The sequence below is a fragment of the Monodon monoceros genome, unplaced genomic scaffold (assembly GCF_005190385.1).
Source record: "Monodon monoceros isolate NGI ecotype Baffin Bay Population unplaced genomic scaffold, NGI_Narwhal_1 Super_Scaffold_18, whole genome shotgun sequence".
Lineage (NCBI taxonomy): Eukaryota > Metazoa > Chordata > Mammalia > Artiodactyla > Monodontidae > Monodon > Monodon monoceros.
The window spans coordinates 80,594,172-80,607,999 of NW_021703774.1; the positions used below are offsets into that span (position 1 = coordinate 80,594,172).

The 13,828-nt window shown below is 36.8% G+C and overlaps 1 protein-coding gene across 4 annotated transcripts in view; it reads left to right on the plus strand.

Moving 5' to 3' along the window:
* CSDE1 (cold shock domain containing E1) overlaps positions 1 to 13,828 on the plus strand; it is a 36,802-nt gene that overhangs the window by 13,966 nt on the left and 9,008 nt on the right. The window contains exons 1-12 of one of the 4 annotated variants that reach the window (XM_029227388.1): positions 1,190 to 1,404; positions 3,155 to 3,353; positions 4,365 to 4,474; positions 4,876 to 4,968; positions 5,590 to 5,687; positions 8,142 to 8,223; positions 8,556 to 8,684; positions 8,810 to 8,935; positions 9,562 to 9,774; positions 11,751 to 11,891; positions 11,977 to 12,141; positions 13,427 to 13,534. In XM_029227388.1, the coding sequence (XP_029083221.1) occupies positions 1,246 to 1,404; positions 3,155 to 3,353; positions 4,365 to 4,474; positions 4,876 to 4,968; positions 5,590 to 5,687; positions 8,142 to 8,223; positions 8,556 to 8,684; positions 8,810 to 8,935; positions 9,562 to 9,774; positions 11,751 to 11,891; positions 11,977 to 12,141; positions 13,427 to 13,534 (1,623 nt within the window). In that variant the 5' untranslated portion in view covers positions 1,190 to 1,245. Of the gene's footprint in view, positions 1 to 1,189; positions 1,405 to 3,154; positions 3,354 to 4,364; positions 4,475 to 4,875; positions 4,969 to 5,589; positions 5,688 to 8,141; positions 8,224 to 8,555; positions 8,685 to 8,809; positions 8,936 to 9,561; positions 9,775 to 11,750; positions 11,892 to 11,976; positions 12,142 to 13,426; positions 13,535 to 13,828 lie in introns of those variants that run through there. The other 3 variants (XM_029227386.1, XM_029227389.1, XM_029227387.1) reach the window with 3 other exon arrangements.

Sequence of the window (13,828 nt, forward strand, 5' to 3'; positions counted from 1 at the left end):
GTAAGAACTAGTCTAAACATGAAAAAAGCACAGCTTGAAAGTCATGGTCTAAGTCAGTGATGGTGGAATAGTGGTCTTCAAATTAATTTGATCATACTGTTTAACAAGAAGAGCATGTATGTCAAGAGCATGTATGTACGTGTATATATTTATAAATCGTGTGATTATACTGCTCCATTTGCATTGTGAAGCAGTGGTACAAATAGGACAAAGGTGAAATAAGCAATATTGTGAAAATAGTGTACCTGTTAACAGTGTAGAAACTTTTCAACCCCACTAGAAATATATATATCTGGATGCTTAGTTTATAAGTGTTTAATTTAAAAACTTTATACTATCATGAATTAATATCTGAGGGACAGTATGCATTTTATGTTTTATTGGTACTGGTATAAGTCTGTATCATAGTCTTGATCTTAATGTTTTGTCAGACTTGTCAGATCTCATTAGATGGTCATTTATTTCATAATGTGGAGGTACAAGAACTAATACTAGGATTAGAAGTGCTGGCTTCCAATTCTCTGCCTTTGCTTGCTTTATTAGCATTATCTTCTAAGATTCTTCTGTGGGAATCTTTTTCAACAGTTTGTCTATTTGTGAGGGCAGTTTAGTTAAACTAGATAGCTAAATATGTACACTTAATTGGAGAGATGTAAACTTTAACATGCTGAAAGTAAATGAACGAGGGCTTCATTGTCAATCTCTTGTGAGGTCCTCCACTCTTTCCTCAGAGTACTTAAGTAATGTATGACATGTGATACGACCTGACATATCAACTCAGCAAGGCCTCTTCTATAAATACATAATAACCATTTGTAAAAGCTAGTTTTTATCTCTGGCCAAATATATATATTCTAGTTCAGATATTTTCTTCCTACACCCCATTAGATTATCCTGTGTGTACCCTACTTGAGGGAGACAAGTGATTGAGAATATTGGATTCTGTGTAAAGTTGTGGGACATTGAGAAGAAGTTGGTCTCAGTTGTCTTGCTGTAGCAACCACCAGAGTCCTTATGGCATTTTTAAAATTGTAAATGTTATGGATTAGGGGTTAAGTAAGTGCTTTAAAAAATACATTTCAGTTTGACCGTTTAGTGTTAATGCTATAATTTATTTTGTTGATAGAAATCTGATTAAATGAATTATATTTTGCTAAAGTAACTTAGTGATAAATGTAAAGATATACAGGTTGACTGTCAAATGTGTGTTAAATTGTTATTGATCATAGTTGTAAACATTGTGCTATGTTATCACAGCTGTTTGAGATGGAGAACGTTTTTACTGTGTCATCAGATCCTCATCCCCCTCCTACAGCCCCTCCTTCACTTTCTTTACCTTTATCTTCATCTTCTACCTCATCTGGGACTAAAAAACAAAAGAGGACCCCCACGTATCAGAGATCTGTAAGTCAGGGAAGCAGTCATCCCAGCTTTTTTCTTTGTGTTAAGAGCATGACTCAGAAGGGCCACTCAGTTTGATTGAAATACCCTGCAAACTCACTTTCTAACTTCCCTAAGTATTTCCTTCACCTTGAATCTTGAAAGGTAAGTTTAGTAGTTTAGGCCTTGCTACTCAAAGTGCGTCCAAGAATCAGAAGTATTGGTATCACCTTGGGAGCTTGTTAGAAGTGGAGAATCTCAAACCCCTGCCGCTGAATCAGATTTTGTATTTTAACCAGATCACTGGGTAACTTCAGTTTGAGAAGCCCTAGTTTCGAGTCAGTATTGTAGAGGTAGACCTTCTTTGTTCAACTCCTCTGTCATTTGACTTTGGCAAGTCATTTAATCTCAATGTCTGTTTCGTCATTGGTAAAATTGGGACAATATTCCTCATGGGCTTTTGTAAAAATTAAATGAGTTAGTACACATCCGACACAAAAGAGTGTCTAGCATGAATGAATTAGAACTTAACCACCTGCAGATGTGATGGCTTTGATTTGCATGATTTGGCTATCTCACCCAGTGTTTACTTAAAACTTGAGTTTATCTTTTTAGAATTTCAGTCATCTTTTTTTCCTGATGAAAAATTTTTTTACTTGCCCAACGTCAAACTTAAATGAAAATGTTTATAAGTCAGATTTTCAATGAAAGGGTCTAAAACTAGGTATAAAGATGTGGATATGTTGCTATAGTAAATCAATTATAGACTAACCTTTCCTAGGGATTTTGCCCTATTTCATGCTTCACTTAAATAAAATGAAATATCCAATGTGATAGACAGTATCTGATGATTAAATAGGTCCCAGTGCATTGCATTTAAATAAATAGCCCTTCTGTTCACTAAAGAATGTTTTATTTTGCTTTATCTGACCATAGAAACAAATGACAGTATTTAGAGAGTTCAGTGTCTGAAACAGGTGAAAAGATTTCTTTAATTGTACCTGTGAAGTGATTGAAGATTTTTAGGATTGAAGAGCTTTTGTTGTCTTGGAGTTCTTAGAAAACTCTTGCTTTCTAACTCATTATTTTGAGTCATCTTCCATTAAAGGACCTGAGCATGCATGTATTTTCTAGTTTGAAATAAGTATTGCATGGAAAGTTTTATTGTTTTAATCTCTACTAACTTAAATAATTGCCTTCAAGATGCACGGCTTACCAAATAGCATCAGGGTTTCTATTTACGTTTCAAAATAAGTATTAATAAATTTAATGAAATGTCCTGGTAGTTTGGGTTTCCATCTCTTGAATAGTAGTTACCTTTGTTCTGATACTGTTGTTTTAGTAATTTAAAGTTAATGTAAAGGCAGCTTTTACTTATATAGTTACTTTATCTTAATATTTAAACTCCAGAAATTCTATTTGTTTGGTAAGTGAAAATCTACCATGAATTGGGGCAGTTCCCCCAAAATAATTTGAATTACTTCCTCTGAAATGTTTTATTAGCTAAATTAACATTTCAGTAATAAAAACACATAATCTTCCCTTTATTTGTTTTACCTTTATTTGCCTTTTTATGTTAAAAATTCAGTGATTCGGTTTTTTTTTAACATCTTTATTGGGGTATAATTACTTTACAATGGTGTGTTAGTTTCTGCTTTATAACAAAGTGAATGAGTTATACGAAAATTCAGTGATTTGTTAATCAGACTTATAGTAAGCTATGGAGGTAATATACAGATCTATATGTATTGAGTTCTTTCTCTTTTTAAAACAGATGAGCTTTGATCCAAATCTTCTCCACAACAATGGGCATAATGGGTACCCCAATGGTACTTCAGCAGCACTGCGTGAAACTGGGGTTATTGAAAAACTGCTAACCTCTTATGGATTTATTCAGTGTTCAGAACGTCAAGCTAGACTTTTCTTCCACTGTTCACAGTATAATGGCAACCTGCAGGACTTAAAAGTAGGAGGTAATCTGTTGGTTCTCCTTTTTATAAAACTAATCACAAATTTATCTTGCATATCAACTTACTCATGACAGTGTTATGCTTTTGGCCTTTTAATTGTACCAATTACTGAAGTTTGTTTTTATAAATTAGCAGAATCCTGATTTTTGTTGTGGTGGTAGTCTTTTTGAGGGATGAAAGAGTAATTGATTAAAGATATCTTTGAATATTTTTTAAATAGACACTTGGTATATTTAATTGTTATTCCCCCAATAATGACTGTTTGGCTATATATTAGATTTTAAGCCAGTGAAAATATTAAACTTTATAATGTTAGTTTTAATTATTTTGCCAGGTACTAGTTTGAGTAGTACCTGAAAGAAATAACTCTTACAATGTCACCACTTGGACTATGTGGAAATTCATTTTGGCTGACAACATAGAAATTACTTTCACATGTGAAAATGTGTGGCTTATTAAAGGACTGAAGTTACAAGGTCTCAGTGTGTGTTTTTTTAAAATATCTTTGAGAAAAAAGAACAATAGTTACATGAATATTTGGCATACCAAATACTCTAAACTGTACAAGAGTGTTATTTTGGTTAATCCTCATTTTACAGATGAAAAAACTCAGGGTATAGAGGGATTTTGGGGGTGAGGGGGGAAGCTTGCCAAATCTCATCATTACATTGCATCAGCTGTAGTATGTGTAGGTGCCATGAAAACTAAGATATGGCTAGCTTAGTCTAAAGCAGTAGTTCTGAAACATCAGTGTGTATCAGAATTACCTACAAGGCTTATTAAAATGCAGATTACTGTACGTGATGCCCAGAATTTGTTTTGGAGTGGGTCTGGAGTAGGGCCTGGGAATTTGCATTTCTGCTACACTCCAGGTGATGCTGCTGCTGATGCAGGGACCACACTTTAAGAATCACCAGTCTAAGGAAACTCAAATGCCTCATTAAGTTTAGCTTGAAAGTGAGATACCATTTGGCCAAAATTAGTCCACCAAACACAACACTCTCTTTGTTTTAGATGATGTTGAATTTGAAGTATCATCTGACCGGCGGACTGGGAAGCCCATTGCTGTTAAACTGGTGAAGATAAAACAAGAAATCCTCCCTGAAGAACGAATTAATGGACAAGTTAGTGACTTAGATGCTTTATGTTTTCTTAGGGCCCTGCATTTGCATATCTTTCACATTAGAAAAGGAAGATTCTCCCCATCTCCTCAGTTTGCACGCAAGAGAGCTATAGTATATAAAAGTTACTATTTTAAAATTATATCAGAAGCACTGGCATTTCTTGACCTGAAATAAAAATTTGGTCAAGACTCAATTTGGGTTTTTACACATAACCCTAAGTCTATACTTACAGTCAGCTTATGTACTGTAAGTTTGAAACTTGGCAGCATGACATCCTCTTGTGGATCATATTAAAATGTATCCCTTTGTATAGTATAGAGGATATTAAAATTCAGTTTATATTGCACAGTGCTGCTCCTGAAATGATTAGCAATGGAAATTTTTTTTTTTTTGACTGGTAGGTTGTGTGCGCTGTTCCTCACAACTTAGAGAGTAAATCTCCAGCTGCCCCGGGTCAGAGTCCAACAGGGAGTGTATGCTACGAACGTAATGGGGTAAACTTGTGTATTTTTCTTAAACCTTTGCCTGATCCACCATGTGATCTATAAGCGTACTTTAAAATTCAAAATAGAAAACGTAAGCTGCAGTTGATAAAAATCAGTTTAAAATTTGGTTTTGAAGAGGCTTCGAGTGCAGCATTATCAAAAAATCTAAAAAGAAAAAAATCCATAGGACTTCCAAGTGTCTTAGCTTGCCCAAGTGTGACCTTAGTTAGAACATTAAGGTAAAATGCTTCTTTTACTTGCTTTTTTTGGGGGTTGTGGGAGGGGATCTTTTTTCTGGTTCCTTTTAAGCACTAACTCAGCTTTTTTGTTTGGAATGCCTTATATAAAAATTGTTTTTTTTGAAATGTAACTACAGCCTCTGGGCAAATGCTTCCACGTGTGTAAGCTTTTTGAAGTTGGATTGCTGCTCAGCTGTGGACTCGCAGAAGTCATCAGCACCTTGGAGGGGAAGTGTGTTTATGTGAATAAACTATGTGCTTGTCAAAAGGCATTTAATTTTAAGAAATTTGGCTTTAAATGCCAGTTTAAGAAGTATTTAACAAAGTAAATCACAGTATACACTGAACATGCATCCTGCCAGTATAGTAATAATACCTTATTAATTCACAGGAAGTGTTTTATCTGACTTACACCCCTGAAGATGTTGAAGGGAATGTTCAGCTGGAAACTGGAGATAAAATAAACTTTGTAATTGATAACAATAAACAGTAAGTTCTTTTTTCCCACCTAAGTGGTTTGTTTTTTTGTTTTTGTTTTTTTTTTCCCTTTTACAATAAGAAATTTGAAGCAAGTCAAAAACCTAACTTGTAAATCTGGATAATTTTCATGATCTTTTAAATTTTTATTCATCAGCTAAGCATTTGAGCGTCAATTCTATGACAGGCACTATGCAGGGTGTCAGAGATAGGATAATTAAAACATGGTCAGAACTTTCAAGGAACTATTCTAGAGATCAGTGAAGGTTTTGCCATAGCAGCCGTGTGAGGTGCGCTTTAAGACGAAGTCACTAGGGAGATGAGAAAAACATTCTGGATAGAGGAAGTACCATGGGGGAAGAGGCCAAAAGTTGGAGTTGATTTAATTGACTGGATCATGGAAAGATGAAGTTTGAACTTTATTCATTTGTCACAGGTGTCTTTGAAGGATTTTAAATGGGGAAGTGTGATTGGTTTCTATTGTTGGAAGTGGTGGAGACGGTAGGCTTTTGGAGAGTAGGGATGCTATAGACTAGAGGCAGAGTTATGAAAATTAATATGAAAGATGAGGGTGTAGTATAGACAGGCCAGGGGTGTTTGGGTATAAAAGTCAAGTCACATTGAGAAGATAAAATCACCAAATTTTATAACTTTTTAGATAGGGGTGTGTATTAGAACTAAGGGAAAGGGAGTCCCAAATGCCATTTTTTTTGGCTTGGGCTACTGGGCAGATGATGATACCATTAACTGGACTAAGGAGGTACAGCAGAAGGTATTAAGAGTGGGAGAAGAATTGTGCTTATTTTGGCATTTTGAATTTGAGGTGTCTTTGGGGGAAGATATTAAATATGTAGTTGCATATATAGATCTGAACAAGCTAGTTATGGACAGGAGATAGAGCTGTTGAATTCATTGGCATAAGCAGTTAAGGAAAGTGTAGTTAAGAAAGCCCAGGGATGATTATTTTTATTTTGGAGTGGGAGAAACAGATACAAGTACAGAAGGAAGTTAAAAACAGGAGAAAGTGCTGGGAATGGACTTTGAATGGCAGTACAGAAAGAAAAGTCCCAAGAGTGTGCAGAATTATTAGCCTTGAACCTTACCTCTTGTAAGACTAGAAGGAATTGGATTGAGTTGTAGATTGATATTAGTAGTGCTAGTCTGAGGCCTCAATTTAATGTCAAGTTAGGAAGCTTGGGAATAGGGCTTGAGTTTGAGGTGGATGGGGAGCCAGTGAAAGGGCTTTATTTAATCTTAATAAGTTCTTGAATGTGCTAAGAACTTGTACTAAATATTTTATGTACAGTTGATAATCCTCAGAACAGCCTCATCTGGTAAGTTTCTTCATCTGTAAAATGAGGTATGTTCTCATAAAGTAACTTGCGTAAAGTCATACAGCTTTTAAATTGACGTTTGAATCCCAATCTGGCTCTAAATAAAGCCTTTTCATTGTAGTAAGTTGCAAGAGCAAATAGGATTTTTCCAGTGTCTTTGTTAGTCTGTTAAATTTTTGAAATAAAAAAAGCCCAATTGGGTGACAATTTGTCCATGAAGAATTAAGGGAAGTAATTAGTTGGTCTGCAGATCTTATAAACACCAACAAATACTGTTGCATCTTACACTGTGTGTGCCATCTTTAAAACGAAATCTGATTTACATTGTTGCTGCAGCAACATGTGATGTCTGTTTTCAGTGGAGGTGAACATCACTTTTTTTTTTTTTTAATTAAATTTATTTATTTATGGCTGTGTTGGGTCTTCGTTGCAATGGCGGGCTTCTCATTGCGGTGGCTTCTCGCTGCAGAGCACAGGCTCTAGGCTCGCGGGCTTCAGTAGTTGCAGCACACGGGCTTAGTTGCTCCGTGGCATGTGGGATCTTCCCGGACCAGGGCTCGAACCCCTGTCCCCTGCATTGGCAGGCGGATTCTTAACCACTGGGCCACCAGGGAAGTCCTGAACTTTTCTAAAGCATAGCAGATATCTCCTATAATCATTGCATTTACTCATGTTTCTTTTATGACTGTTTAATCAGAAATAATTGATGGGATAGCTAGTAAATTCAGTATTCATTGCAAACAGGACTATCTCTTATTTCTTTATCCCATGTACCTTTGTTTGCAGTACGTAATACCTACTTAGTGTTTGTTCACGTAATGGCCTTTCTAAAACTTCAGCATTCCCCCTCTGGTTGCAACCAATTTGTGGCCTTATTTCAGCAGTCTGAGAGAAACAATGCCATATATGTGTGCCCAATTTAAAAGGCTAGGGAGTTTGCGCAAAAGTCCTTTGCATGTGAAGCCATATGAAAAGGATTATGTATTATAAAACCTTATATTAATGATGATACAGAATTCCTGAGGCCTCAGAAAACTGGTTTGTTTCTCTAAACTCATTATGTCTAACCAAGCCAATGCATTTTTCACCCCTCTTTGGTCCCCACCGTCCCCACCCGATTCTTTTGTTCTAGTACTGGTGCTGTAAGTGCTCGTAATATTATGCTGTTGAAAAAGAAACAAGCTCGCTATCAGGGAGTAGTTTGTGCCATGAAGGTAAGTGTCGATCAGATTTGAGAAACTTTAGTTTTTTCTTTGACCGCTTTAAGTCTTTCAAACCCAAGCCTTTTGTTTTTCCTGTTTATATTTCCTTTAAAAATATTTAATTGTTAATGTCAGACGTAATCTCTTAAAATTCCTTGGTTACTAATTATGTTCTTTAAAATGGGCCATTTAATTGATATTAATATTAGACTTTACCAAGTAATATTGTTTCCACTGGAGTATAATTTTGTGAAAGGCTTATTGATTGTAAATTGTAATCATAAATATGTGCACTGAATAGTACATAATATTCCTGCTGTTTCTTCATATTTGTTTGGCTTTAGGATGCGTTTGGTTTTATTGAAAGAGGTGATATTGTAAAGGAGATATTCTTTCACTATAGTGAATTTAAGGGTGACTTAGAAACCTTGCAGCCTGGAGATGACGTGGAATTCACAATCAAGGACAGAAATGTAAGATAAGATAGTTGAATAACTTGATCTTTGGCCTTCTTTTAAGATAAGTAGTGAGTTAAAATTTTAGGAAACACTTAAAGTGACATGGTTCCCCTCGCCCTCTCCACTCCCTTCTGATTTAGGGTAAAGAAGTTGCAACAGATGTCAGACTATTGCCTCAAGGAACAGTCATTTTTGAAGATATCAGCATTGAACATTTTGAAGGAACTGTAACCAAAGTTATCCCAAAAGTACCCAGTAAAACCCAGGTAAATAGTGTTTTTTCAGAAGAGTCATCTTATACCTCATCAGTAATAGAATAATATGGTATGGTATACAGAAGTTTTATTACTTTCAATTAATGTAATTTTGTGACAGTGGAGCGGTTAAGTATTTTATGTGTGTAATTAAACTATATGAGAAACCATTGGTACATCCATGAATATGTTTTTCTTTCTTTTTTTTTAAACTGGGTGATATGGAGAAGGGGCAAAAAAAATACTGTTTAGATTGGTAAAAAAATTCATGTGTGCATGCGTGCATCCCAGTTTGGTTTTTTTTTCCTGTTGGTGGGTGGGAGTGGGGTGGGGTGAAGAGATGAGACCAGTGGTGTCATTGCTAAGGAAATGTAGAACATAAAAGACTGAAATTCTTTTCCTTAAATAAAATCTCTCAGTATCGGAGTGCAGGATCTTAACTGCAGTATCATGATTTTATGGTTGTGTCATGTGACCATAGAACACAAACCTTTCAAATTGGACTTACGTTATCAACACCTTTTTTCCTTTAGGGAGCTATCTGTTATAAAATGGGTTTGCTGTGTGTTCTTCTTGTTTGACTTAGAACTAGGAAGGGTGAGAAATCTCCAGCTAAAATAGTTTTTCCTTTTCATCAGAATGACCCATTGCCAGGACGCATCAAAGTTGATTTTGTGATTCCTAAAGAACTTCCCTTTGGAGACAAAGATACGAAATCCAAGGTGACCCTGCTGGAAGGCGACCACGTTAGGTTTAATATTTCAACAGACCGTCGTGACAAATTAGAACGAGCAACCAACATAGAAGTTCTGTCAAATACATTTCAGTTCACTAATGAAGCCAGAGAAATGGTAAGTGTTGGGTATTATTAGATACGTACCCAGTCTTGGAGGCAGCAGGGCAATGTTACAGTCAAGTTTGTAATACGGTATTGAAAATTCTTTGAGTTTTGACAGTATTGGGCAATTACCTTATTAAGGTGATTGAGAACACAGACACTTGAGTCAATCTGGGTTTGACACTTAGCTCTGCCAGTTACCTTGAAATAGATGAGAGAAAATTTTAGAATTAAAATCTGGAGAGGATGGACTTCCCTGGTGGTGCGGTGGTTGAGAGTCCGCCTGCCGATGCAGGGGACATGGGTTCGTGACCCGGTCCAGGAGAATCCCACATGCCGCAGAGCAGCTAGGCCTGTGAGCCATGGCCGCTGAGCCTGCACGTCCGGAGCCTGTGCTCCACAATGGGAGAGGCCACAACAGTGAGAGGCCCACGTACCGCAAAAAAAAAAAAAAATCTGGAGAGGATGATTTCTAAGGTCTTTTGAGAGTCAGTGATTCTCTGGCCCTTAAATAGGAAGACTGAGAAGATTTAAGTTCATCATTGTAGAAAGTAGATCTTTCCAGACTGTTCATAAAATGTTTAGTAAACAGTAGGTTAAACAAAGTAGGTTTTGTTTCTTTCATTTTTACAGCAGGACTTTGCAAATTCTTCTTAGTGAATATATGTCTGGAAATGATATACGCCAGAATTGTTGCTGAAACATATTTTACAAGTTCCGTTTTCGTGAATTAACTTTATCAGATGTAATTTACATTTGCTTCTGTTTGGAGTCATAACATCTACAATATATCTCAGTGTTGTCAGTAGAACTGGATACATTCATTGAAAATTTAAGTTTCTTGAAACTTTTTAACTGTTAGGAGAACTGATCTTGTTTGACCCTTGCAATATGCTTTAAACTTTAATGCATGTTTAGTTTCTTAGATCTATTTTGCTTTACACTATGGAGTACATTGTTGAATAGCTTGCTTACCATCAGGATATAGCAAGGATTAAATGTCAGAGTATTGTTTAGGCTATATTCACAACTGATTATAGAATAATCATCTCGGGCTTCCCTGGTGGCACAATGGTTGAGAGTCCGCCTGCCGATGCAGGGGACGCGGATTCGTGCCCCGGTCCGGGAAGATCCCACATGCCGCTGAGCGGCTGGGCCCGTGAGCCCTGGCCGCTGAGCCTGCACGTCCAGAGCCTGTGCTCCGCAACGGGAGAGGCCGCGACAGTGAGAGGCCCGCGTACCGCAAAAAAAAATAATAATCATCATCATCTCTGTAACATGTAAATATGTAAATCATTGGTGGGTTGATAATTGTATTTTAATAAGTATTTGAGTACTTGCCATGTGCCAGTTACTCTGGATATAATGCCTTACAGAGCTGATAATTTAGTATGAAGGAAAAAAACGTGAGGATAGAACTTCATTTATTTTATTTTTCAAACCTAAATCTTAAGTCCTCCTGTGCCTAAACTCAGAAATTTTTGAGGTAGAGATTAGAGAGTTGCCTTTAGTTGACTTCTGAGGTATTTGGCGTATTGTTCTGTAGATTTTAATTTCTGGAAGTTACAGTGTCATAAAGCTTGGGCATTATTTGGAATCCTGGTTTTTGCCACTTACTAGCTGTGTGCTTTGGGAAAATGGCTTAACCTCTTTCAACCTCAGTTTCCTCTTCTTGTAAAACAATATTTTTCACAGAATTGAAAATTAAATGGAATATGTTGTATGCATTTACTTCAAAAATGATAATTTTTCTAGTGCGTATTGGCCAAGAAGTAGCATCTGGGAAGTCTCAGGCAATTGCTTAGAGATTAATTTACTTTATTGAAATCAATGAGTTTGTATTTAAGTGGAAAAATTAAAATGTGGGTACAAAATTTGGCTGTTTAATACAGAGAATTCCTAATGAATTTAACTTGATGATACTTCCAAACTTGAATGTTGTTGTCTTGACAATCTGCACAGCCAGTGAAAGTATTGTTTTGGTTTCAGGGTGTAATTGCTGCCATGAGAGATGGTTTTGGTTTCATCAAATGTGTGGATCGTGATGCTCGTATGTTCTTCCACTTCAGTGAAATTCTGGATGGGAACCAGCTCCATATTGCAGATGAAGTAGAGTTTACTGTGGTTCCTGTGAGTAGTTTTTGAGAAAAGTATGGGAGGTTTTCTTGATCCTTCCTTTTTTGGTTTTAAAGTTACTTCTGTTTATCATTTGTAGGATATGCTCTCTGCCCAAAGAAATCATGCTATTAGGATTAAAAAACTTCCCAAGGGCACGGTTTCGTTCCACTCCCATTCAGATCATCGTTTTCTGGGCACCGTAGAAAAAGAAGCCACTTTTTCCAATCCTAAAACCACTAGCCCAAATAAAGGCAAAGAAAAGGTAAGTTTTAATCAAAATGATTTTTGCAGTTCTTTATTCCTCTTCTGCTTAAAGGCAACCACTGTCCACACGATAATGGAGTATTGTCTCTTTCAGAATCCCCTGTAATATTAACAGTGAACTAACCTAAAGCAGGGTTTTTAATCTCATCAGTATTAACATTTTAGGGGGCTACCCTGGTGGCACAGTGGTTGAGAGTCTGCCTGCCGATGCAGGGGACACAGGTTCGTGCCCCGGTCCGGGAGGATCCCACATGCCGCCGAGCGGCTGGGCCCGTGAGCCATGGCCGCTAAGCCTGTGCGTCCAGAGCCTGTGCTCTGCAACGGGAGAGGCCACAGCAGTGGGAGGCCCGCGTACCGCAAAAAAAAAAAAAAAAAATTAACATTTTGAGCTGGATAATTCTTTGAGTGGGAGGGGGTGGGGAGCTGTTCTTTGCATTTGGGGTTGTTTAGCAGCATCCCTGGCCCACTAGAGGTCAGTATCTCTCCTTCTTCCCATGTACAACAGCCAGACATGTCTCCAGAATCTGACAAATGTCCCCTGATCACCCCCAGTTTAGCATCACTCATCTAAAATGATAGTACTTGTCATCCAAGCAATTTAAAACTTTGAAATTTTGGTAGACTCAGTTCACACATTTGAACTCCATTTATTGAAAAATCCACTAAATCTGTAAATATGAAGCTATCCCTAAGATGATGTCTGCTCTTAAGTAAATAACAAGAATTGTATAGAAACAGGTGATTCAAACAATATTAAATACTGCTATAAAAGGTCAATGAGAGAGCTTTGGCAAAAATTCTAAACTGGCAGGATCTGGGATGGTTTCACTAAGGCATTGACATTTAATAGGTGGAGATAGATGAGGAAAGGATATTCCTCACTGAATAGAGGTACAGATGAGAAAAATTCAGGGTTTCTTTATAAAACACTAATTAGTTTGACAGGAAGATAGGGCTTCTTTTTTTGGCGGGGGGTGGTGATTGTTGATTGGCCGTGAACACTATAGAATAGGCATGTTGTCAGTAAGCGTTCCCTCCCCAACATTAAAATTAGGTTAAGACTTTAAGACCAAATTAGGCAGACTGAGTCAGCCCTGGGTTAAAAGGCAAGACCATCTATTATTCATACGAAAAATACATATTTTAGAGAACCCTAGATAGGAAATTTCTACAACTGTACCAGTGCTTTGGCTCAGGAGTCTGTAATAATTGCAGTTGTGCTTATATTGTTTTTTTGGTGGTGGTTCTTGATTCTTTTCATTGTTTTCTGACTATTTCTTTAGGAGGCTGAGGATGGTATTATTGCTTATGATGATTGTGGGGTGAAATTGACTATTGCTTTTCAAGCCAAGGATGTGGAAGGATCTAATTCTCCTCAGATAGGAGACAAGGCAAGATAATTCTGTTTATTTGAGAGAGGGGGGAGGGTTAAAGGTTATCATCTTCATCATAAACCCTGAAAAATGGTTTCTTTAAGTTTTATCAAGTTTTGCTAACATTCTTTTGTGCTTACAAGCTTAATATATGAACATCTTCCTATTTAAAAGCAGCTTATTCAATAAGAACAGGGTCTAGCAAGCTTTTTGTTAAAGCTTTTTGAGGAGTTAGTATTTAAGCATTAGATATGTCAAAAGCAATTACCTTATATAAAATTAATAATATTGGTAAGCAAGTTAAAAGAGTCA